The following is a 24,537-nucleotide window of genomic DNA, read 5'->3' as shown; positions in this document are numbered from 1 at the left end:
AGAGATACTGACAGGTTTCAGATAGATTATATAATGGTAAGACAGAGATTTAGGAACCAGGTTTTAAATTCTAAGACGTTTCCAGGGACAGATGTGGACTCTGACCACAATCTATTCGTTATTAACTGTAGATTAAAACTGAAGAAACTGCGAAAAGGTGGGAATTTAAGGAGATGGGACCTGGATAAACTGAAAGAACCAGCGGTTGTACAGAGTTTCAAGGAGAGCATAAGGGAACAATTGACAGGAATGGGGGAAAGAAATACAGTATCAGAAGAATGGGTAGCTTTGAGGGATGAAGTAGTGAAGGCAGCAAAGGATAAAGTAGGTAAAAAGACGAGGGCTAGTAGCAGTTCTTGGGTAACAGAAGAAATATTGAACTTAATTGATCAAAGGAGAAAACATGAAAGTGCAGTAAAAGAAGCAGGCAAAAAGGAATACAAACGTCTCAAAAATGAGATCGACAGGAAGTGCAAAATGGCTAAGCAGGGATGGCTAGAGGATAAATGTAAGGATGTAGAGGCTTGTCTCACCAGGGGTAAGATAGATACCGCCTACAGGAAAACTAGAGAGACCTTTGGAGATAAGAGAACCACTTGTATGAATATCAAGAGCTCAGATGGAAACCCAGTTCTATGGAAAGAAGGGAAAGCAGAAATGTGGAAGGAGTATACAGAGGGTCTATACAAGGGCGATGTACTTGAGGACAATATTATGTGAATGGAAGAGGATGTAGATGAAGATGAAATGGGAGATATGATACTGCGTGAAGAGTTTGACAGAGGACTGAGAGACCTGAGTCGAAACAAGGCCCTGGGAGTAGACAACATTCCATTAGAACTACTGACAGCCTTGGGAGAGCCAGTCCTGACAAAACTCTACCTTCTGGTGAGCAAGATATATGAGACAGGCGAAATACACTCAGACTTCAAGAAGAATATAATAATTCCAATCCCAAAGAAAGCAGGTGTTGACAGATGTGAAAATTACAGAACTCTCAATTTAATAAGTCACGGCTGCAAAATACTAACACGAATTCTTTACAGACGAATGGAAAATCTAGTAGAAGCCGACCTCGGGGAAGATCAGTTTGAATTCCGTAGAAATATAGGAACACATGAGACAATATTGACCCTACGACTTATCTTAGAAGCTAGATTAAGGAAAGGCAAACCTACGTTTCTAGCATTTGTAGACTTAGAGAAAGCTTTTGATAATGTTGACTGGAATACTCTCTTTCAAATTCTGAAAGTGGCAGGGGTAAAATACAGGGAGCGAAAGGCTATTTACAACTTGTACAGAAACCAGATGGCAGTTATAAGAGTCGACGGACATGAAAAGGAAGCAGTGATTGGGAAGGGCGTGAGACAGGGTTGTAGCCTCTCCCCGATGTTATTCAATCTGAATATTGAAAAGCAGTGAAGGAAACAAAACAAAAATTCGGAGTAGGTATTAAAATCCATGGAGAAGAAATAAAAACTTTGAGGTTTGCCGATGACATTGTAACTCTGTCAGAGACAGCAAAGGACTTGGAAGAACAGTTGAACGGAGTGGATAGTGTCTTGAAAGGAGGATATAAGATGAACATCAACAAAAGTAAAACGAGGATAATGGAATGTAGTCGAATTAAGGCAGGTGATGCTGAGGGAATTAGATTAGGAAATGAGACACTTAAAGTAGGAAAGGAGTTTTGCTATTTGGGGAGCAAAATAACTGATGATGGTCGAAGTAGAGAGGATATCAAATGTAGACTGGCAATGGCAAGGAACGCGTTTCTGAAGAAGAGAAATTTGTTAACATCGAGTATAGATTTACGTGTCAGGAAGTCGTTTCTGAAAGTATTTGTATGGAGTGTATCCATGTATGGAAATGAAATATGGATGATAAATAGTTTAGACAAGAAGAGCATAGAAGCTTTCGAAACGTCGTGCTACAGAAGATTAGATGGGTAGATCACATAACTAATGAGGAGGTACTGAATAGGATTGGGGAGAAGAGAAATTTATGGCACAACTTGACTGGTAGAAGGGATCGGTTGGTAGGACGTGTTCTGAGGCATCAAGGGATCACCAATTTAGTATTGGAGGGCAGCGTGGGGGGTAAAAATCGTAGAGGGAGACCGAGAGATGAATACACTAAGCAGATTCAGAAGGATTTAGGTTGCAGTAGTTACTGGGAGATGAAGCAGCTTGCACAGGATAGAGTAGCATGGAGAGCTGCATCAAACCAGTCTCAGGACTGAAGACCACAACAACAACAACATTCGCTGTTATTGAAGTTCGCCAGCGGTATCTTGTGTCTTGTGGCCGTTGACGTTACTGTTACCTGCCTTGGTCGCTGACGTAATTTTAGGCAGTGTATTTTCCTCGTCGTGTTGTAACTCTCCAGCACAGCGTGTAGTTCGACAGCTGAGGTGTTGTTGATCGCTGTGGGCGCCAATATGCTGTGTGTCGTGTATTGAAATTTGTGGTCGTTTTGCCGGTTGTGTGGAGCATAACTGATTTCGTTGACTGGTCGGTCAGCTGCGTGTCAGTTGGGTCGCCTCCAGATTAAGAACTCGTTGGATATACTGCCTGTCTCACCTAAACAGGTGTTAGTGTTATAATCCCAGGCCGACCCTTGGAAACTTCTGAACGCCGTTCCTTGTGTGTTTTGTAGTAATTTCCCTGTTTGGATTTTAGTTATTTGGTTGATGTATGGTTTTCAGCCAAGTATCAATGTTGTTGTTGTGGTCTTCAGTCCAGAGACTGGTTTGATGCATCTCTCCATGCTAATCTATCCTGTGCAAGATTCTTCATCTCCCAGTACCTACTGCAACCTACATCCTTCTGATTCTGTTTAGTGTATTCATCTCTTGGTCTCCCTCTACGATTTTTACTCTCCACGCTGCCCTCAAATACTAAATTGGTGATCCATTGATGCCTCAGAACATGTCCTTCCAATCTATCCCTTCTTCTAGTCAAGTTGTGCCACAAATTTCTCTTCTCTCCAATTCTATTCAATACCTCCTCGTTAGTTATGTGATCTACCCATCTAATCTTCAGCATTCTTCTGTAGCACCACATTTCGAAAGCTTCTATTCTCTTCTTGTCTAAACTATTTATCGTCCATGTTTCACTTCCATACATGGCTACACTCCATACAAATACTTTCAGAAACGACTTCCTGACACTTAAATCTATACTCGGTGTTAACAAATTTCTCTTCTTCAGAAACGCTTTCCTTCCCATTGCCAGTCTACATTTGATATCCTCTCTACTTCGACCATCATCAGTTATTTTGCTCCCCAAATAGCAAAACTAATTTACTCCCTTAATCGTCTCATTTCCTAATCTAATTTCCGCAGCATCACCCGATTTAATTCGCCTACATTCCATTATCCTCGTTTTGCTTTTGTTGGTGTTCATCTTATACCTCCTTTCAAGACACTGGCCATTCCGTTCAGCTGCTCTTCCAGGTCCTTTGCTGTCTCTGACAGAATTACAATGTCAGCGGCGAACCTCAAAGTTTTTATTTCTTCTCCATGGACTTTAATTCCTACTCCGAATTTTACTTTCGTTTCCTTTACTGCTTGCTCAATATACAGATTGAATTGCATCGGGGAGAGGCTACAAACCTGTCTCACTCCCTCCCCAATCACTGCTTCCCTTTCATTCCCCTCGACTCTTATAACTGCCATCTGGTTTCTGTACGAATTGTAAATAGCCTTTCGCTCCCTATATTTTACCCCTGCCACCTTCAGAATTTGAAAGAGAGTATTCCATTCACCATTGTCAAAAGCTTTCTCTAAGTCTAAAAATGGTAGGTTTGCCATTCCTTGATCTACACTCCTGGAAATTGAAATAAGAACACCGTGAATTCATTGTCCCAGGAAGGGGAAACTTTATTGACACATTCCTGGGGTCAGATACATCACATGATCACACTGACAGAACCACAGGCACATAGACACAGGCAACAGAGCATGCACAATGTCGGCACTAGTACAGTGTATATCCACCTTTCGCAGCAATGCAGGCTGCTATTCTCCCATGGAGACGATCGTAGAGATGCTGGATGTAGTCCTGTGGAACGGCTTGCCATGCCATTTCCACCTGGCGCCTCAGTTGGACCAGCGTTCGTGCTGGACGTGCAGACCGCGTGAGACGACGCTTCATCCAGTCCCAAGCATGCTCAATGGGGGACAGATCCGGAGATCTTGCTGGCCAGGGTAGTTGACTTACACCCTCTAGAGCACGTTGGGTGGCACGGGATACATGCGGACGTGCATTGTCCTGTTGGAACAGCAAGTTCCCTTGCCGGTCTAGGAATGGTAGAACGATGGGTTCGATGACGGTTTGGATGTACCGTGCACTATTCAGTGTCCCCTCGACGATCACCAGTGGTGTACGGCCAGTGTAGGAGATCGCTCCCCACACCATGATGCCGGGTGTTGGCCCTGTGTGCCTCGGTCGTATGCAGTCCTGATTGCGGCGCTCACCTGCACGGCGCCAAACACGCATACGACCATCATTGGCACCAAGGCAGAAGCGACTCTCATCGCTGAAGACGACACGTCTCCATTCGTCCCTCCATTCACGCCTGTCGCGACACCACTGGAGGCGGGCTGCACGATGTTGGGGCGTGAGCGGAAGACGGCCTAACGGTGTGCGGGACCGTAGCCCAGCTTCATGGAGACGGTTGCGAATGGTCCTCGCCGATACCCCAGGAGCAACAGTGTCCCTAATTTGCTGGGAAGTGGCGGTGCGGTCCCCTACGGCACTGCGTAGGATCCTACGGTCTTGGCGTGCATCCGTGCGTCGCTGCGGTCCGGTCCCAGGTCGACGGGCACGTGCACCTTCCGCCGACCACTGGCGACAACATCGATGTACTGTGGAGACCTCACGCCCCACGTGTTGAGCAGTTCGGCGGTACGTCCACCCGGCCTCCCGCATGCCCACTATACGCCCTCGCTCAAAGTCCGTCAACTGCACATACGGTTCACGTTCACGCTGTCGCGGCATGCTACCAGTGTTAAAGACTGCGATGGAGCTCCGTATGCCACGGCAAACTGGCTGACACTGACGGCGGCGGTGCACAAATGCTGCGCAGCTAGCGCCATTCGACGGCCAACACCGCGGTTCCTGGTGTGTCCGCTGTGCCGTGCGTGTGATCATTGCTTGTACAGCCCTCTCGCAGTGTCCGGAGCAAGTATGGTGGGTCTGACACACCGGTGTCAATGTGTTCTTTTTTCCATTTCCAGGAGTGTATTTTCTATGATAAGTTGTAGGGTCAGTACTGCCTCACCTATGCTAACATTTCTACGGATTCCAAACTGATTATCCCCGAGGTCAACTTCTACAAGTTTTTCCATTCGTCTGTACGGAATTCGTGTTAGTATTTTGCAGCTGTGGCTTATTAAACTGATAGTTCGGTAATTTTCACATCTGTCAACAACTGCTTTCTTTGGTATTGGGATTATTATATTCTTCTTTAAGTATGAGGGTATTTTGCCTGTCTCGTACATCTTGCTCACTAGAGGGTAGAGTTTTGTTAGGCCTGGTTCGCCCAAGGATGTCAGTTGTTCTAATGGAATGTTGTCTACTTCCGGGGCCATGTTTTGACTAAGGTCTTTAAGTGCTTTGTCAAGCTCTTAACGCAGTATCATATATCCTATTTCATCTTCGTCTACATTCTCTTCCATTTCTATAACATTGTTCTCAAGAATATCGCCCTTGTGTAGACGCTCTATATACTCCTTCCACCTTTCTGCCTTCCCTTCTATGCTTAGAACTGGGCATCCATCTGATCTCTTAATATTCATGCAAGTGGTTCTCTTTTCTCCAAAGGTCTCTTTAATTTTCCTGTAGGCAGTATCTATCTTGCCCCTGGTGATATGCCCCTGTACATCCTTACATTTGTCCTCTAGCCATCCCTGCTTAGCCATTTTGCACTTGCTGTCGATCTCATTTTTTAGTCGTTTGTATTCCTTTTTGCCTGCTTCATTTACTGCATTTTTCTATTTTCTCCTTTCATCAATTAAATTCAATATTTCTTCTGTTACCCAAGAATTTCTATGATCCCTCGTCTTTTTACCTACTTGATCCTCTGCAACCTTCACTATTTCATCTCTCAAAGTTACCCATTCTTCTTGTACTGTATTTCTTCCCCCATTCTTGTCCATCGTTCCCTAATGCTCTCCCTGAAGCTACCTACAACCTTTGGTTCTTTCAGTTTATCCAGGTCCCATTTCCTCAAATTCCCACCTTTTTGCAATTTCTTCAGTTTTAATCTACAGTTCATAACCAATAGATTGCGGTCAGAGTCCACCTCTGCCCTTGGAAATGTCTTACAATTTAAAACCTGTTTCCTGAATCTCTGTCCTACCATTGCATAATCTATCAGAAACCTTCCATTATCTCCAGACTTCCTCCATGTATACAACCTTTTTTTATGATTCTTGAACCGAGTGTTAGCTATGATTAAGTTATGCTCTGTGCAAAATTCTGCCAGGCGGCTTCCTCTTCCGTTCCTTAGCTCCATTCCATATTCACATACTACGTTTCCTTCTCTTCGTTTTCCTACTATCGAGTTCCAGTCACCAATGACTATTGTATTTTCGTCTCCCTTCACTATCTGAATAATTTATTTTATCTCATCATACATTTCATCAATCTCTTCGTCATCTGCGGAGCTAGTTGTCATATAAACTTGTACTACTGAGGTAGGCGAGGGCTTCGTATCTATCTTGGCCACAATAATGCGTTCACTATGCTGTTTGTGGTAGCTTACTAGCATTTCTATTTTCCTATTCATTATTAACCCCATTACCCCTGTTTGATTTTGTATTTATAACCCTGTATTCACCTTACCAGAAGTCTTGTTCCTCCTGCCACCGAACGTCACCAATTCCCACTATATATAACTTTAACTTATCGATTTCCCTTTTTAAATTTTCTAACCTATCTGCCCGATTAAGGGATCTGACATTCCACGATCCGATCCGTAGAAAGGCAGTTTTCTTTCTCCTGATAACGACGTCCTCTTGAGTAGTCCACGCCCGGAGATCCGAATGGGGGACTATTTTACCTCCGGAATATTTTACCCAAGAGGAGGCCATCATCATTTAACCATACAGTAAAACTGCATGCCCCCGGGAAAAATTACGTCTATAGTTACCCTTACTTTCAGCCGTTCGCAGTACTAGCACAGCAAGGCCGTTTTGGTTAGTGTTACAAGGCTAGATGAGTTATCCAGACTTTTGTGCCCCTGCAACTACTGAAAAGGCTGCTACCCTCTTCAGGAACCACACGTTTGTTTGGCCTCTCAACAGATACCCCTCCGTTGTGGTTGATCCTACGGTACGGCTATCTGTATCACTGAGGCACGCCAACATCCCCGCCAACGGCAAGGTCCATGATTCATGGTGTGGGGGGACGGGGGGAGGGGGGCGAGTATCAATATCTCTGAAATTAATGTTCTTGTCTTGCCCTTAAGACATGAGATTATTATATTTTTATATGGGGCCTTCAGCCCAATTTTAAGGGAGAGGTTTTAAGATAAGGCCTTCTGCCTTTTGGATTGAAACTCTTTCGAGGCTATAAGCCGTTAAAACTATTTGTTGATATGTGGCCTTCGGTTGTGTATTAATATCTCTTAAATTAATGTCCGTGTCTTGCCCTTACGGCATGAGATTGTTATTCTTTATTTTATATGAGATGTTTTAAGATACAGCCTTCTGCCCTTTAAAATTAAAACTCTTCTTCTAGGGCTTAAGCCGTTAAATTATTTGTTCGTGAGCGGCCTTCAGCCAAGTCTTCATATCTCTTAAATTTATCTTCTTCTCTTGCCCGTAAGTCATAAGACTGTTATGCTTTTTAATGGGGCCTTCAGCTCAATTTGCATGAAATGTTTTAAGATAAGACCTTCTGCCTTTTGATTGAAACTTCTCTTATTGCTTAATATGCGACCTCCAGCCTAGTTCCATTAAAATTAAATATCTTATGCCTTCAGCCAATTAGATTGAAGATTTAGAAAATATTCTTGGGTGAAACCTTCAGAAGATCCATGTATTTAAGAATTTTGCTCAAGCCTTGTGTCTTGGATTCTGAATGTGGCCTTCAGCCGATCTAAAGTTAATCAAAGGAGGTTTATTAAAGTCTTAAGTGTTTTGCATCCTTGTTGTAATATTGTGTGTTGATAAATAAAGTTTGTATGTTGAGTCCAACTGACAGGAACTCATTTTGTCCCCTTTCCACAACCAAGTCAGCTCTGTCCTGCTAGCCTAGGCATTTCATTTCAAACTCTAAACTCGTGGTCTAGGGGTAGCGTATTCGATTAGTAATCAAAACGTTCTCCGAACCCAGCCACTGCATAAGCTCTGATAAAAATCAAGACTTCCGGCCTTGTCAAAGAGGGCGGAGGAGTGGACAGAGGCCTAGGGAACTTTCTTGCCTTTGGAGTAGAGAACTGCACCTAAAAGGTGGAAGAAGTAGCAATGAACAACGGCGTGAGGATGCTATTGAAACCACTGCAAAAGAGACACGAAATATATATCCACAGGACATGTGACCCATTACTGAAAAAGTGTCAAGATGATCTCTCCGTTGCCAAAAGATTCCGAATTATCTCCCATTCGGATCTCCGGGATAGGACAGCCAAGGGGGAGGCAACCATGAGAGAAAGATTGAATAACCAACGAAACGATATCGTTCTAAGAGTCGGGGCGTGAAATGTCAAAGAATGAATGTAGTAGTGAACCTATAAAATCTGAAAATAGAAATGCTAAGACTCAATCTAGATGCAGTGGGCGTCAATGAAGTGACATGGAAAAAAGACACGGTTTTCTGGTCAGACGAGTATAAGATTATACCAACAGCAGCTGGAAGTGGTACGATGGCAGCAGGATCCGTTATGAACAGGAAGGTAGGACAGACAGTGAGTTACTGTGAACAGTGACAGGATTCTTGTCATAAGAATCGACAGAACTCCCACACTGACAAAAATACATCAGATATACATGCCAACATCGCGAACAGAAAATGAAGAGACAGGAAAAGTATATGAGGATATGGACCGGGTAATTCAGTACGTAAAGGAAGATGAACATCTGATGGTAATGGAGGATTGGAATGAGGTTGTAGGGAAAGGAATAGAGAATATAGGCTTGGTAGTCGGAATGACAGAGGAGAGATCCAACTGAGTTGTGTAATAAATATCAGTTAGTAAAAGTAAATACCCTCTTCAAGGACCACAAGAGGAGAAAGTATGTTTGGAAAAGGTCGGGAGATACAAAAAGATTTCAGTTAGTTTACGTCAGGGTGAGGCAGAGATTCGTAGATTCGGTACTCGATTGTAAGGCGTACCCAGTGGCAGATGTAGACTCAGATCACAATTTGGAGATTATGAACAGTAGTGTCTATACTAGTCAGGAAGAATCAATGTGGCCGCAGCTCGTGGTCTAGTGGCTGGGTTGGGGATTTTCTCTGCCCAGGGACTGGGTGTTTGTGTTGTCATCATTTCATCATCGTCATTCGTAACAGTGGCTAGATAGGACCGTGAAAAAATTGGCTGTGTAAAAACTGAGACTTTGTACGGGTGCTGATGACCCCACAAACCGAACATCATCATCATAATCATCATCATCAAGAATCAATGCGCAAAGGAGTGGTATACGGAAGAACTAAGGAATGAAGAGATACGCTTGAAGCTCTCTGAGGCTATAGATGCTGGGATAATGAATAACTCAGTAGGCATTTCGGATTGAAGACGAACGGATATCTCTAAAAACGGAGATAGCAAAGTTTGAGAGAAAAACGTAAGTACAAGGAACGTAACTGTGAAGAAACCATGGATAACTGAAAAAATAATACACCTGATCGACGAAAGAAGGAAGTACGAAAATTTTCAGAAAATTTCAGGGATACAAAAATAAAAGGCACTTAGGATTGAAATAAATAGCAAATGCAGTTAAGCCAAGACGAAATGACTACATAAAAAACGTGAAGAAATCGAGAAAGATGATCGTCCGAAGAACTGACTCAGCATACAGTAAAGTCAAAAGCCGGCCGGGGTGGACGAGCGGTTCTAGGCGCTACAGTATGGAACCGCGCGACCGCTACGGTCGCAGATTCGAATCCTGCCTCGGGCATGGATGTGAGTGATGTCCTTACGTTCGTTAGGTTTAAGTAGTTCTAAGTTCTAGGGGACTGATGACCTTAGCAGTTAAGTCCCATAGTACTCAGAGCCATTTGAACCATTTGAACCAGTAAAGTCAAAACAACTTCGGTGAAATTAAAAGCAACGGCGGTAAAATTGAAAGTCCAATGGTATTTCTACTCTTAAATGTAGAAGAGAAAGAGGATAGGTGAAAAAGTACCCCGAGGGCCTCTGTGGGCCACAGGACTCATCTGAGACGTGATAGAAAGAGAAACAAGAGTCGATAGAGAAGATATGGATATTCAGCATTCGAAGCAGAATTTATAAGAACTCTGGAAGACTTAAAATCAAATACGGCAGGAAGGATAGATAACAATCCATTGTAATTTCTAAAATCACTGGGGGACATGGCAACAAAAAGATTATTCACGTTGGTGTGAAAAAGAGTCAAGACATGTTCATAGGATTTTTCACCCTGGTAAAAGCATTCGACAATGTAATATGATGCAGGATGTTCAAAATCCTGATAAAAACAGGGGTAAGCTATAGGGAAAGACGGGTAATATACAATGCGTACAAGAAACAAGGCAGGACGACGAAGAACGAAGTTCAAGAATTACAGTTGGTGTAAGACAAGGATGTAGTCTTTCGCTCCTACTGTTGAATCTGTACATCGAAAAAGCAATGACGGAAATAAAAAAATAGTTTCGGAGTGGAATTAAAATTCAAGCTAAAAGGATATCAATGATACGATTCGCTGATGACATTGCTATCCTTAGTGAAAGTGAAGAAGAGTTGCATGATCTGCTGAATCGATTGAACAGTCTAATGAGTACAGAATATGGATTGAGAATAGTTGGAAGAAAGACAAAAGTAATGAGGAGTAGCAGAAGTGAGAACAACGACAAACGTAACATCATAATTAGAGATCACGAAGTACATGAAGTTAAGGAACTTTGCTAACTAGATAGCAAAACAACGCATGACGGGCAGAGGAAGGGGACACGAAAAGCAGAATAGCACTGCAAAAAGGGCATTCTTGGCCTAGATAAGTCTACTAATATCAAACATAAGCCTTAATCTGAAGAAGAAGTTTCTGAGAATGAACGTTCGGAGCGCAGCATAGTATGGACTGTGGGTAAACCGGAAAAGAAGCGAGTTGTGGTGCCACAGAAGAATGCACACGCTGCCAGATGACGTTCACCGCGTATTCGCCATACCCATACCCTGCCATCCGATCGCCACATTGTGTGATTCGTCACTCCACACGATGTTTTTACACTGTTCAATCGTCCAATGCTGACGCTTCTTACACCAAGCGAGGCATTTACCGGCATGGTATGTGGCTTATGAGCAGCCGATCGACCATGGAATCCAAGTTTTCTCACCTCCCGCCTAGCTGTCATAGTACTTGCAGTGGATCATGATGCAGTTTATAATTCCTGTGTGATGGTCTGCATAGATGTCTGCTTATTACACATTAAACCCTCTTCAACAGTCGGCGGTCTCTGTCAGTCAACAGACGAGGTTGGCCTGTATGCTTTTGTGCTGTACGTGTCCCTTTAAGTTTCCACTTCACTATCAGATCAGAAACAGTGTACTTAGGGATGTTTAAGAGTGTGTAAACCTCGCGTACAGACGTATGACACAAGTGATTTCCAATCACCTAACCACGTTCGAAGTCCGTGAGTTTCGCGGAGAGCCTATTCTGCTCTCTCACGACGTCTAACGACTACTGAGGTCGCTGATGTCGAGTACCTGACAGTAGATGGCAGCACAATGCCCTAATATGAAAAATGTATGTTTTTGGGGGTGTCCGGATACATTTGCTCACACAGTGTACAAGGGACAGTCAAACGAGAAGGAGATAGATGGGAAAAAGTAAGTAACCGCCATAAGTGTTGCTACATTTACCCCACTGTGGAACAAGACGGGCAATGCCGTCATGGAAAAATGTTCGGGGTTACCTACGGAACCATGTTTGCACATAGAGGTGCTCCCGTTCGTCACAAGCAAACCGACGACCACAAATGTCTTTCTTCAGGGCTCCAAACAAATGGAAATCTCAAGGGGGGAGAACAGGATAGTATGGAACACGTGTAAGGGCTTCCCAGCGAAATTTCTGCAGCGTAATCGAAAAATGTCGGCGAGCCCACATGTTGTCAAGGTTATCTCGCTGCAGAAGTTTCGTTAGGAATCCGTTACACCTTACACTTCCTCCGTTCAGTCCCGATGTGTCCCCATGCGATTTCCATACTTTTGAAACTCTGAAGAAAGGTATGCGCGACCGTCCATTTGCTTCAGAAGAGAAGGTGCACGCCTAGGTATAATCATGATTCACCAAACACCCGCAAACAATTCTCCATAAAGGTACTGATTGTCTTGTCTCACAGTGGGCTAAATCTATTAACACTAAGGTGAATAACAGTTCACACACTTTTTTCTCTCTGTTTTGTTTTCATTCGGCTGCCCGGTACAGGACAATTTTGATATTATTTGGAAATTGTCTAACTGTTGCCCCCACCAAATATTCGTAGTGCAGTCCAGCACATAGTCTGATAGTTTCGTTGGTTGACAGTGGCTTAATTAAATGCATAGCCTTGTGCTGCAGACGTCTAATTACAATACTCTAGCAGTGTTTGGACTTGCAGTATTTCGCTTTGCATATGAGGTTGCGGCAGTACCTAATTACGTGTTTTATGAACTCAAACTTCGCACAGTGAATCCCGCAATTTCTCCAACATAATTACGAGTGGGCTGGCTAGAAAGGCCAAAACCATGACATAACACGCAGCTACCGAGCAGTCTCCAGTTAAATTGCTCTCGAGCGCATTTAAATTCTTTTAACACTTATATACAACAATTACGTTTAATCAACTACACGTGACACCTGTTATCCTTTCAACTCTCTTTTACTGCCTTATACGACGAGTTACAGAATAGTTCCTGAATTCTTGGCAGGCCATGGAACGCTCTTATGGAGAACTGTAAGTAACCACGGATATTGTAATAATTTTATATAAGGACCGATGAGAAGCCAATGACAGCAATATTGAATGTGAATAGTGTGAAAGGAGTGGCAATACATGAAATACTTTCTTTTATAATACAACTGTATAGAAGTAGATAATTACGACGGGGTTATGGTTTATGTCCATCAAATAGAATAAGTTGGTATCAACTGTGATCGACTGATCTTTATTTCCTTATGACAACGACGACAAAAGCATTTCACTGTTCACTACTTTTTTACTAATTTTGACCAGCTTATGTTCGTCGCCAGACTATCAGTAGGTAAAAAAGACAATAAAACAACATTGGAAGTAGAAACGAAGGAGTTCTCAAAGTCGGCTAGCCAGGAAAACGAAGCTGCGAAGTCGACGGCTGATGTTTAGGTTAGATCTCATGTGGGGACTGATGATAATTTCAGTATTTAGCACGCAAGTTATACTAATTACCTAGTTATTATGGAGGCTGCTGATAGATCTCGCCACTGAATTCTCACAAAATCTGAGAAACACTCTACAGTGTAAACTGATGTAAAGTATTCGAAATTCTCAGGAAAATAGGTGTAAGCTATAGCGAAAGACGAGTAAAACACAATATATACAAGAAACAAGAAGGAAAAACAAGAACGAGGGATGAAGAATGAAATTCCCGGATTAGGAAGTGTCTAAGAGCCTGCTGTTCCATCTATACATCGAAAACAAGTGACGGAAATAGAAGAAAGGTTTAGGAGTGATACTATAATTCAGGGTGAAAGAATCAGTGATAATATTTGATCATGAAATTGGTACCCTCCGTGAAACCGAGGAAGAACCGCAGGACCGCTTGAATGGAATGAACAGTCTGAAAGAGCTCACACTATGGACTGAAAGTAAATCTTAAGAAGCAGAAAGTAGTGAGGAGTAGCTCATATGAAATTATAGATAAATTTGACATCAAAATCTGGGACCACGAAGTAGACGATATGAAGGAATTCTGATACTAGAAAACTAAACTCTGTCCGAAAAGGCCTTGAGGGGCACATGGTACCGACAGACCGCCGTGTCATCCTCAGATCACAGGCATCACTGCATGCAGATACGGAGAGGCATGTGCTCAGCATACTGCTCTCCCGTCCGTTGTCAGTTTTCGTGAACGGAGCCACAACATCCCAGTCAAGTAGCTCCTGAGCTGGCGTTACAAGGTCTGTGTGGACCTTGCTTGCCAACAGCGCTCGGCAGACCGAAGGGTCACTCATCCAAGTGCTAGCAGAACCCTACAGCGCTCAACTTTGGTGATTTGACAGGAACCGGTGTTGGCACTGCAGCAAGGCCGTTGGCAAGTCTGATACTAGGAATTAAAATAACACATGACGGATGAAGCAAGGACGACATAAAAAACAGACTAGCACATGAAAACAGGGCATCCCTGGCCATGAAAGTAGACATATTGACCTTAAGGATACAGGGTACTGATTACATTGATATATACATTATAGGGTTTCGAATATAAAATGACCTATATATATCAAATTTCAAAGTTATGGTCATGTATGACGCCACACCCCCCATATTTCTGTTACAGAAATCAGTATTATTTCGAAAGGAACTGTGAACTTTCTGTTTCCAACGATTATATGTATGATACACTGTATATGTTGGCAACAGTTCAGATTCCTAATGTCTGTAAATGATTATCCTTGCTCATACTTATTTGTGTTTCACTGAAGCAGTTTGTTCACGTGTTACTGAATGTTTGTTGCCCAAGTGCTACATATATTTGTGGAAGTACATATTCTTTAGTGTGCAATAAATACGAACTATGCCACACATCAAGAAATTCAATAAAAGGAAATTCCCTGGTAACCAGTTCACAAACACAGCAAGCTACACTGTTGGAAGCATCAGTTCTTTGGGGAAGAAACTCCCATATGACATCCCTCATGCAGATTCAAACTTTTATGTTAACAATGACGCTGTTTGTAGTGGATTTGTTGTTGTTGATGTGGGCATCTTATCTTCTTCGATAAGGGATGTGGCGAAATGTATACAATGTGATGGTGTAGGCTGTCTGGAAATAACTGAACAACAAAGTAGCAGGAAGGGTTTAGCGTAAAAATTAGTTGTTCTGTGTAGATCCTGCAATAAATCTACCTCGAAAATGACTTAGAACATTGTGCATAATTCATATGATGTGAATTTGAAGTTAGTGTATGCAATGCATGCCATAGGAAAAGAAAACAAGCTGCACAAGCGTTTGGTGGTTTGATGGATCTTCCTTCTCCTCCCCGTAGGTTCAGCAAGTACTTCCTTGAATGGTGTTGTACGTGCTATTTCTATGGAGAACGGAAAAGTTGTTGATCTTGAGTGCTTATCTAAGTACTGCCACACCTTCCCTGGTAACACTGAAGGACATATTAAACATCAGTGTTCTATGAATTATGATAGTTACAGTGGACGTATGGAATGTGATGGAGCTCTAAAAATATTTCTGAGGTCAGTGCCTGTTTATAATGTTAGATATACGAAGTACCTAGGCGATGGGGACTCTAAAACTTTCAATAAAATTAATGAATTCAGTGTTTATGGTGATACCTGGGCAACAAAACTGGAGTGTTTTGGATGGGTGCTAGATCGAGGAAGCAACAAGAGAAATGAAAGGAAATTTGTTATCTGATGGAAAATCTCTGTTTGGCCGAGGCAGATTGACAGAAACTGAAATAGACCTTCTCCAGAGTTATTATTGACTGATCATTAGAGGAACTACACGTCTTAATTATGTTACAGTAATAAAAAGAGCTGTATGGGCAACCTACTTTCATAATTTGTCCACAGATGACCACCCTGTTCACCGACTTTGTCCTAAAGGAGCAGGTTCTGGGTGTGGTTACCAAAAAGCAAAAGAAAGTGGTCAAATATACCATCATAAGCATTCTCTTCCTGGGCCTGTTATGAATGAAATAAAACCAATTTTTAGAGACCTGAGTGACCCTGTTTTGCTTAGTAAATGTCTTCATGGTGGCACTCAGAATGCAAATGAAAGTTTCAACCATTGCATATGGGAAAGAGTACCCAAGAATGTTTTTGTAGGACTAAGTACATTAAAAGTTCGTGTACTAGATGCAGTGATATGTTTCAATGATGGAGTGATAGAAAGGTTGGAAGTCCTGAGAAATTTAGCCATAAAATGTGGCTCGGATATGGAAGATCAATTTCTTGCATGTGACAGACAAGGGGTGCATGAAACTGAAAGATTCGCTCTTCAAGATGCCAAAGAAGCAATAAGTGGTAAAGGAACGCCAAGAGAAAGCTTGAAGATTAAGAAAGGCTGCAGGATGAAGACTATACTTCAGGAATGTTCTGAGACATAGTTTAATTGGACTCATATCTTCATTCGCAATTTCCAGGAAGTTGTATTTTTCAGAATTCAGGAACAGATATTTACTAAAGTTTATAAAGAATTGCTCTAACTGTTTTTCTTTAACTGGCAATTGTCCATACTTATGTAGTACACCTAAGCTTTATTGTAGTATCAACTAAAATATAGAAAAAATAATAGGAAAAAATTATAAAAATTAAAATGTAAGATGTGATATTTTTCATCCTTGTAATATGCATAATAGGTGGAATTAAACACGTCTAGTACCTCAACCATCATGCCATGCATATCTGCTAAAAATTTGGTCTCCTTCAAATGTATAACATTGGATTAAATGGTATCTCAATTTGAGGAAGCATTTTGGAAAAAAAATGCATAAATTTCTTTGTAATTTTTTAATAACCCTATGCAGGTTCAAAAACATTCAAAATACTTCTACTTTGTTTAGAAAGTGTGCTGCATTACGTGATATAAAAAAAATCTGTAAAACATATACATTATAAATAGTGCCTGAAATAAAAAGGTGTTGATTTTTACATAATATTGAGCCGGAAAAGTACCCTGTATCCATAATTTGAGGAATAATTTTCTGGGAATGTACGCTGGAGAAAGAATTGTATGGAAATGGATCATGGACTGTGGTAAAAGCGGAAAAGGGGGGAATCGAAGAGTTTTAAGATGAGTCGCTACTAAAAGATGTTGAAAATTGGTTGGACTGATGATAAAACAAACAAGGGAGTTCTCCAAATCATCGGTGGGGAGCAAAACACGTGGTATACATTGACAAGAAGATGGGAGAGGGTGATAAAACATTTGTTAATACATCGACAAATAACATTCATGGGTAGATAATGTAGGAGAAGGTAGAAACTGGAATATATTTACAACATAACTGAGTACGTTGGATGCAAGCGCTATTCTCAAATGAAGAGACTGGTAGAGAATTCGTAATGGGCCCATCAAACCAGTCAGAAGACAGTTGTCAAAACGCGTTAGAAGATAAACTATAGGTAGATGTGACGAGAAATGTGGAAAACGTTTATGTGATGTTGAGAAGCAGGTAGCTGAAGATTGGAATCCAGGGGACTCCAGCTTTTGGCAGGCTCTGGCGAAAGTGAGGGTGGAGTAGAGGTCGCTGGTGTGTGGGGTGGATGTGACGCTGTGGAGCCGGCTGCATAGTAACGGTACTCACAGGACCTGCAGACGCGGCAGCCCCTCGAAGGCGTCCTTGGGCAGCCTAGGGATGGAGTTGTGCGCCAGCAGCAGGTCGTGCAGCAGGGACAGCCCAAGGAAGGGCTGGCCCTCCAGTGATGCGATGCGGTTGCTCGACAGGTCCCTGTGATAACAGAACGCGCCATCACACTGTGGGTTCCAGATTAGGCTGCAGTGTGAGAAGTTTGGCAATTTTATGGTCGGTGAAGACTATTAAACATTTTCTTCTTTTACACTGGGAGTTGCATGTACGACGCTAGCACTGTCACTGGAGTGCAGATGAAAGCATAACCCCCGCATCCCCCCAACCTTAACCAGGCTCCAGTCACTGCAGTGACGCTGCAGTCCACTGCACGGGTACTGTGTAAGATGCCATGTCGGTTACCTGTGTGTGTGTTTCTGTGTGTTTGTGCGATGGTGCGTGGGCTTGTACGTTGTGCCTAGTTTACTATGCGGTACAGTATACGCTGATTTAGCCTAACGTGTGCAGAGTTTCCTATCACTGAAGCACACATGAATGAGCGAGGACTGTTTCTTGTTAACAATGGAGCAGTAGAGAAAGCTGGGCAGTTTTAATTATAATATTCGTTAGCCTACGCACCCATTTTACTGTTTGTCATGAGGTACAGTTAAAGAAATTTCGTTATTCCTTTCACTTTTGGAAAACTCACCCATGTATTTCCACTCATTTGCCGTTGTGTACAGTGAGGTTCTTAGTTCCCTGTGGTAACACAATCAAGTCAATAACACAATAAGAAACGGACGATCCCGGTGGGTATCGATACCTCCATTTGGCCGGCCGGGGTGGCCGAGCGGTTCTAGGCGCTACAGTCTGGAACCGCGCGACCGCTACTGTTACAGGTTCGAATCCTGCCTCGGGTATGGGTGTGTGTGATGTCCTTAGGTTAGTTAGGTTTAAGTAGTTCTAAGTTCTAGGGGACAGATGACCTCAGAAGTTAAGTCCCGTAGTGCTCAGAGCCATTTTGATACCTCCATTTGAATTAAATATATTCATGTGTAGACATATTCATAAAAATTAGTTAAAATATTCCTTTTTTCGTATTTGAATAAATGTTGAGCATTTTATTTAAATTTGTACAATTTCATTTTTATTACTTGTTTCAAAGATGTACTATCTATTATTGTCAACAAAGTTGTAAACTCTTTGCTTTTATTCATCTCTCCGTTCTTCTTCGTTGTGCCCAGACTTGGCGGGGGAGCTGTACATCGACAATCTTGGCGAGAATGTCTTCTGAAATGGAGCCGGCCGTGGTGGTCTAGCGGTTCTAGGCGCGCAGTCCGGAACCGCGCGACTGCTACGGTCGCAGGTTCGAATCCTGCCTCGGGCATGGATGTGTGTGATGTCATTAGGTTAGTTAGGTTTAATTAGTTCTAAGTTCTATGGGACTGATGACCACAGATGTTAAGTCACATAGTGCTCAGAGTCATTTGAACCATTTTTTCTGAAATGGAAGGTATTGAAGGATGAGCTGCTGTAAATTGAGCTAATGCGTTTTTGTAATCCTGTTGGAGGCAGAAGCATTTTGTGTAAATATTTCAGTCTGTACGAATATTAGTTAATATAGTTGTTTCAAAGTTCAGCCATTTTATAGCCCGCCCAGCTAGCCGAGCAGTCTAATGCGCTGCCAGTCCGGTGTGCCGGCCAGCCTGTGGATGGTTTTTAAGGCGGTTTCCCATCTGCCTCGGCGAATGAGGGCTGTTCCCTTTATTCCGCCTCAGTTGCACTATGTCGGCGATTGCTCTGCAAACACTGTCTCCACGTACGCATATACCATAATTATTCTACCACACAAACGTTTGGGGTTACACTCGTCTGGCATCCGTTTAGAAGCCAAATCATTGAACTTTATAAGATGTAGCAGGAATCTTGCTATTTTAGTAATTCAGCCGACATATACATATAGTTTCTCTTTTTTTCGAAAGAGATCCAACTGCGAGAGTTTGAGGTTCGCGCATTGCTGGAGAGGGAGAAATACCATGACGTCGAGCGTGCAGCAAAATGCCAATAGTGTCAAGGTCAACATGAAACCATGAATGCAATTGTCTGCGAAGTCTGAACGCATCGCGTAATTTGAGCAGGTGTCTGCGTGGAATGGAAAACGTGAAATACGAAACGTGCAGAGTACCCCGATCGTTTGTGGTCCCGTAGCTACAGTGATGTATTCTTTCACTAGAGCCTTTAGTGACTCTTACGTAGTCTACAATCTCATAATTTAACATGTAGTTTGTTTTCTTTGCCTACACCCGCTGGAATAAGAATTAGCCTTATTATTACATCCACTAGCCAACAGAATTGCTGATACCTCATTCGGGAACAGCAAAGTATTTTTGACTGTAAAAAGACGAAATAAGCTTATGTTCCAGAGAAAATCTGCAGTGGCCGATTGTCTCAAAGCATGGCACAATATGGGTTACATAAGTACCAAGATTTTCTTGTTGGTGTCATTGCACTGCGACAGTGCATCTAAAGATGCTGTCGAAAGATGCAGGTAATCAAATCTTGTGAACAGAAATAAACGTTCCCCAATTAGTAGAGTGTGGAATCCACCACTGGTAATGTTAAAGTTACAGCGATCGAAAGCAGAAACTACTGGTCACCCAAGGGATGATGCTTCGGTCCTTACTTAAATATTCGGATGATAGAGCGATCGAAAGCAGAAACTACTGGTCACCCAAGGGATGATGCTTCGGTCCTTACTTAAATATTCGGATGATAGCGGCAAAGGTGGCCAAACGACTACACGGACGCATATTTTGGCCCGTCAGCCTCAGAAAGAGGGCGATGGTACGGCCTAGTAGCAGTGCACAGGAAGAACAACAGTCTCTGCGCTTGGACTGTGGTCCTTGGTTCATCGCCCGACAGGGGGCGTAGCTGTCCTTCCCGCTACTGGGCATGAACTCTTCGCTATTGGTCACCGACTTCGGTGCGTTTGCGCCAGCGCGTTTCCCACCCACATGTTGCCAAAGTTGTTTCCAGTACGATTGCAGAGGCTTGGCTGGGCTGCCCATACATATCCTTCACACAGTCCTGATCTCTCAATGTGATTTCCACATTTCTGGAACCCTGAAGAAAGACATTCGTTGGCATGTGGCAACCGCAACTATTTTTCCATAAAGGCACTGACCATCCTGTCTCGCAATAGGGCAAATTTATTAACAGTTTTGGTGACTACTTTTGTAATAATAAACAGTTTACTTAGTTTACTCGTATTTCCATATGATGTGTCGACGGAAGTGCCGACACAGTGTGATTTGAGGGGACCGCAATGCACGCTATAAACACACGAAGGATGGCGTGAGGTCTGAAACAGGATACGTAATGAATGCTATAAAGAAAAGTACGTAGCTTTTGGAATACTTAACTTTAATCCATCCTTGTTGTACATCGCTATTGACGATACAAGTGAGACTCTGTAGATTCAGGCAATAAACTACTAATGGCGCCTTGCTAGGTCGTAGCCATTGACTTAGCCGAAGGCTATTCTAACTATCTGCTCTGCAAATGAGCGAAAGGCTTCGTCAGTGTAGTCGCTAGCAAAGTCGTCCGTACAACTGGGGCGAGTGCTAGTCCGTATCTCGAGACCTGCCTTGTGGTGGCGCTCGGTCTGCGATCACTGACAGTGGCGACACGCGGGTCCGACATGTACTAATGGACCGCGGCCGATTTAAAGCTACCACCTAGCAAGTGTGGTGTCTGGCGGTAACACCACACCATCTGTCTCACTTTCCTTTGACTGCCCCTTATAAATATTGTACACAGCGGTGATGTCCGAAAGTTACGTAGTTTAAGACCACCCAATAATTGGATTTATAGCGCTGCAGGTCTTTAAATGGAAGGATTAGACACGTTGCAAACGTGCAATGTCATGATTCAACACCCAGCATTTTGATCTTTACACTAGTGGTTACGGCAAAGAAACTTTGTAATCACTTTGTAAGTCTGTCCCAGTACTCTTACTTTAGAATCTATTACGTTAATGTCTAATCTGAGTTGTGGAGCTTCTTTTTTGAGAATCAGTTTTGATGCTAGTATCTTAATTTCTATGTGTGTGAAAAACTTAACTTATGCGTTATTAAATAATACTTGTTGGGCAATCATATGTACTATCTCACCCATTTCGAACTGACTTAACATTGCCAACAGAGTAAAGGCAGAAGAGAGGTAGCTATACTCACAGCACCCTGAGGTCCTTGCAGGCATTGAGGTCTGGAATTCTGGTCAGCTTGTTCAATCTCACATCCCTGAAACACACAAACCCATCTATATGAAATTTTTCGTTTACTCATATCTGTAGTGATCAGTTAACCAATATGAAAATTGAGATTATTAACGTAGTTTGCTACTTATATGCCATAACATATGGTAAGGTCGTTTAGGGGAGCCAGCTTTGGCTTTCCTGAGCTAGTACATGGCGTTGCATCTTTTCTGTCCACTCCTTTTGTCAATGAGTGACATAAAATCTGTGAAAGAGTCAGCGATCGTAATGGGACTGGAAAATGTAATACTCCATCTTGGTGGCATTTTTATTGTATTAACTTCAAAATTTTACAGATTTCGGTTTTCAGCCGTCTTCAAAATCTGTCAGATGAAAAGACGCAAAGGAGAAGTGGTTATTTTACAGAGCACAGATAGAGTACTATGGGCTAGTGCTACTATTTACTGAAATAGGTTGCCTTATACCAACTAATATGGAAGTTAGATAGTGTTAATGCAAAAATGTTTTCGGAAATAGCATCTGAAAAATTTAGTGTTCCAGAAATTTTCTATAAAAAAGTGAATCCTATAAACTTAATACAATTTTCTGTGGACTGGTGTGACGGTGGAACCAGTTAAACATATAACACTATACCATAAAAACGGGCTTACGTCTTTTTTAAAGTATGTAATCGCTAAATTTAAGTAAAACTATAATGATGGAACATGATTATGTATTCATTATTACAATATACAGCAAAGGCTTTCGACAGAAAGCGACTGCATGCTTAAGATTAAAGATTAAAACTTCTATATGCCCTACTCTAAGTCCTATATGCGCTAATTTCACCTAACGGTCACGTTTTGTTTTACTGAAGATGCTTTAAAGTCATCATACAGTAAAAAACCGCGTAGCATTACACAGCCTTCGCTTACGAAAAGGAAGTACTAACTAGTAGTTTCCCACGTCGCTATTATTCTTCTTCGGGTAGAAAGAGTAGCGACGAATAAGCATCACAGACAGTTTGGGAATAACGAAGAAAATGCACTTAAATAACGTGACGGAACTATATATACGGTGGTTTCCCGTGTAATGGGGTCGTTCAATTTATTTACTGGCTGTACGAACACCGATGCAAGGTTTCAGACGAATGACTGTATTTGCTGCATAATCTACGCTCGTAACTTTTCTATCTACCGAGATACTACAGAAAGTACAACTTTCTTACGAAGGTAACCGTTAAAATGCAACCTTCAGCTCACAACAGTCTCATTTCCTTGTTACAAAGTTCGGTACATAAATTCGCAATTTACCTGTTATCATTACTATCAAAATACTTACAATATCTCAAAATGATACGCTCTTTGTACTACGATATTTTCACGTTCACACAATTTTTTTTACTTAGATTTTCTAGCTCAGAAAAGCTTATTTATTATTGTAGTTACTGCAGTTTTCTTAGTGTCCGTATTTATCTCCAATATTCTTAATATTTCCCCAAGTCTAATAACGAACCTGTCCATCTTGTTTATGATCGGTTTGCAGACCTGAACCCTATTTAGTTTGGGGGGAGGGAGGGGGTTGCATTTTTGATCTAATTTTTAACTGCTGAATTTCATCTGAGTGACCCAATTGTTTAATTTAGCAGATAGTATTTTGTGCGATCATGTCATACTACACTAATTATATCCTTTACCAACAGTATCCCTCACCCCGCCATAACGTCATTGTGACAATTAACAATGCTATGTCTTTTACAAATTCTTTCATTTATTTCACAGATTTACTTCATCAAGTTCTTGAAGGGTATGTGACTGAAAATCAGATAACTCTGATCAAGATTTCCGGTAGACATGCCACGTGACAAATGCTCTTTGCCTGAATAGCTGTGCTTAAAATCATAGGTCAATACTGAATAAGATCGAAGGTCAAACAGTCTGTCTGATTCCAGCTTCAAAACGGAAATAAAAATAATACAAGCGTTTTAGTCTTTGAAATGTCAGGAGCTTTATGCTAAAGGACACACTTTTGACACAACAGGACGTAGTACAGTGTTTTAAAAGAGCGCAGTGCAGGGGATGGTCGGCTACTATCCGACACGTAAGCTTTTTCGAAATTATTTTTTTTTAAATTATACTGGAAAATACACTAAACAATACCATCATATGTTACTTAACAGAAGCATAAATCATACTGACACAAGAATGCACATTCGTTGACTTTTCGAATGTCTTTTTGCCGCCCTTTGCATTTCAGCCGCAGAAATTTTTCGTGGGTTGCATCGATCGTGAAACTACAATGTGTAAAAAAGCCATTTTTGTTGAAAAAAGATTTAATTGGATCTCAAATCCATATAAACTTCCCGTCCGTTCACCTTCTATGTCAAAAACTCTGTCAGCTTGTTCCTTGGTGAGACCTGTTGCTCGCTGCAAACCAGTGGATTCATTTGTCCATATGTTTTCTTCAAATCTTAGTAATAGTCTTAACGTGGCAAAATGAAAATTGAGTAAAGGACTCATGCTTCATTTTCAGTTCGTCAGCATAGATTTACAATAGATTTAAGCAACCATCATTACAAAAATGGGTAAGCTAGCTATCGAAGTTTTTA

At 41.9% G+C, this 24,537-nt stretch overlaps 1 protein-coding gene across 1 annotated transcript in view; it reads right to left on the bottom strand.

Annotated features, from left to right (window-relative positions):
* The window catches only part of LOC124622850 (lutropin-choriogonadotropic hormone receptor-like), a 410,889-nt gene that overhangs the window by 146,555 nt on the left and 239,797 nt on the right, over positions 1 to 24,537 (bottom strand). Inside the window, exons 9-10 of the mRNA XM_047148642.1 lie at positions 21,910 to 21,975; positions 17,693 to 17,836 (exon numbers count right to left, since the gene is read on the bottom strand). Coding sequence (XP_047004598.1) covers positions 17,693 to 17,836; positions 21,910 to 21,975 — 210 coding nt within the window. The remainder of the gene's footprint in view (positions 1 to 17,692; positions 17,837 to 21,909; positions 21,976 to 24,537) is intronic.

The sequence above is a fragment of the Schistocerca americana genome, chromosome 7 (assembly GCF_021461395.2).
Source record: "Schistocerca americana isolate TAMUIC-IGC-003095 chromosome 7, iqSchAmer2.1, whole genome shotgun sequence".
NCBI classification, from domain to species: domain Eukaryota; kingdom Metazoa; phylum Arthropoda; class Insecta; order Orthoptera; family Acrididae; genus Schistocerca; species Schistocerca americana.
This window is presented reverse-complemented; position numbering and strand designations above follow the sequence as displayed.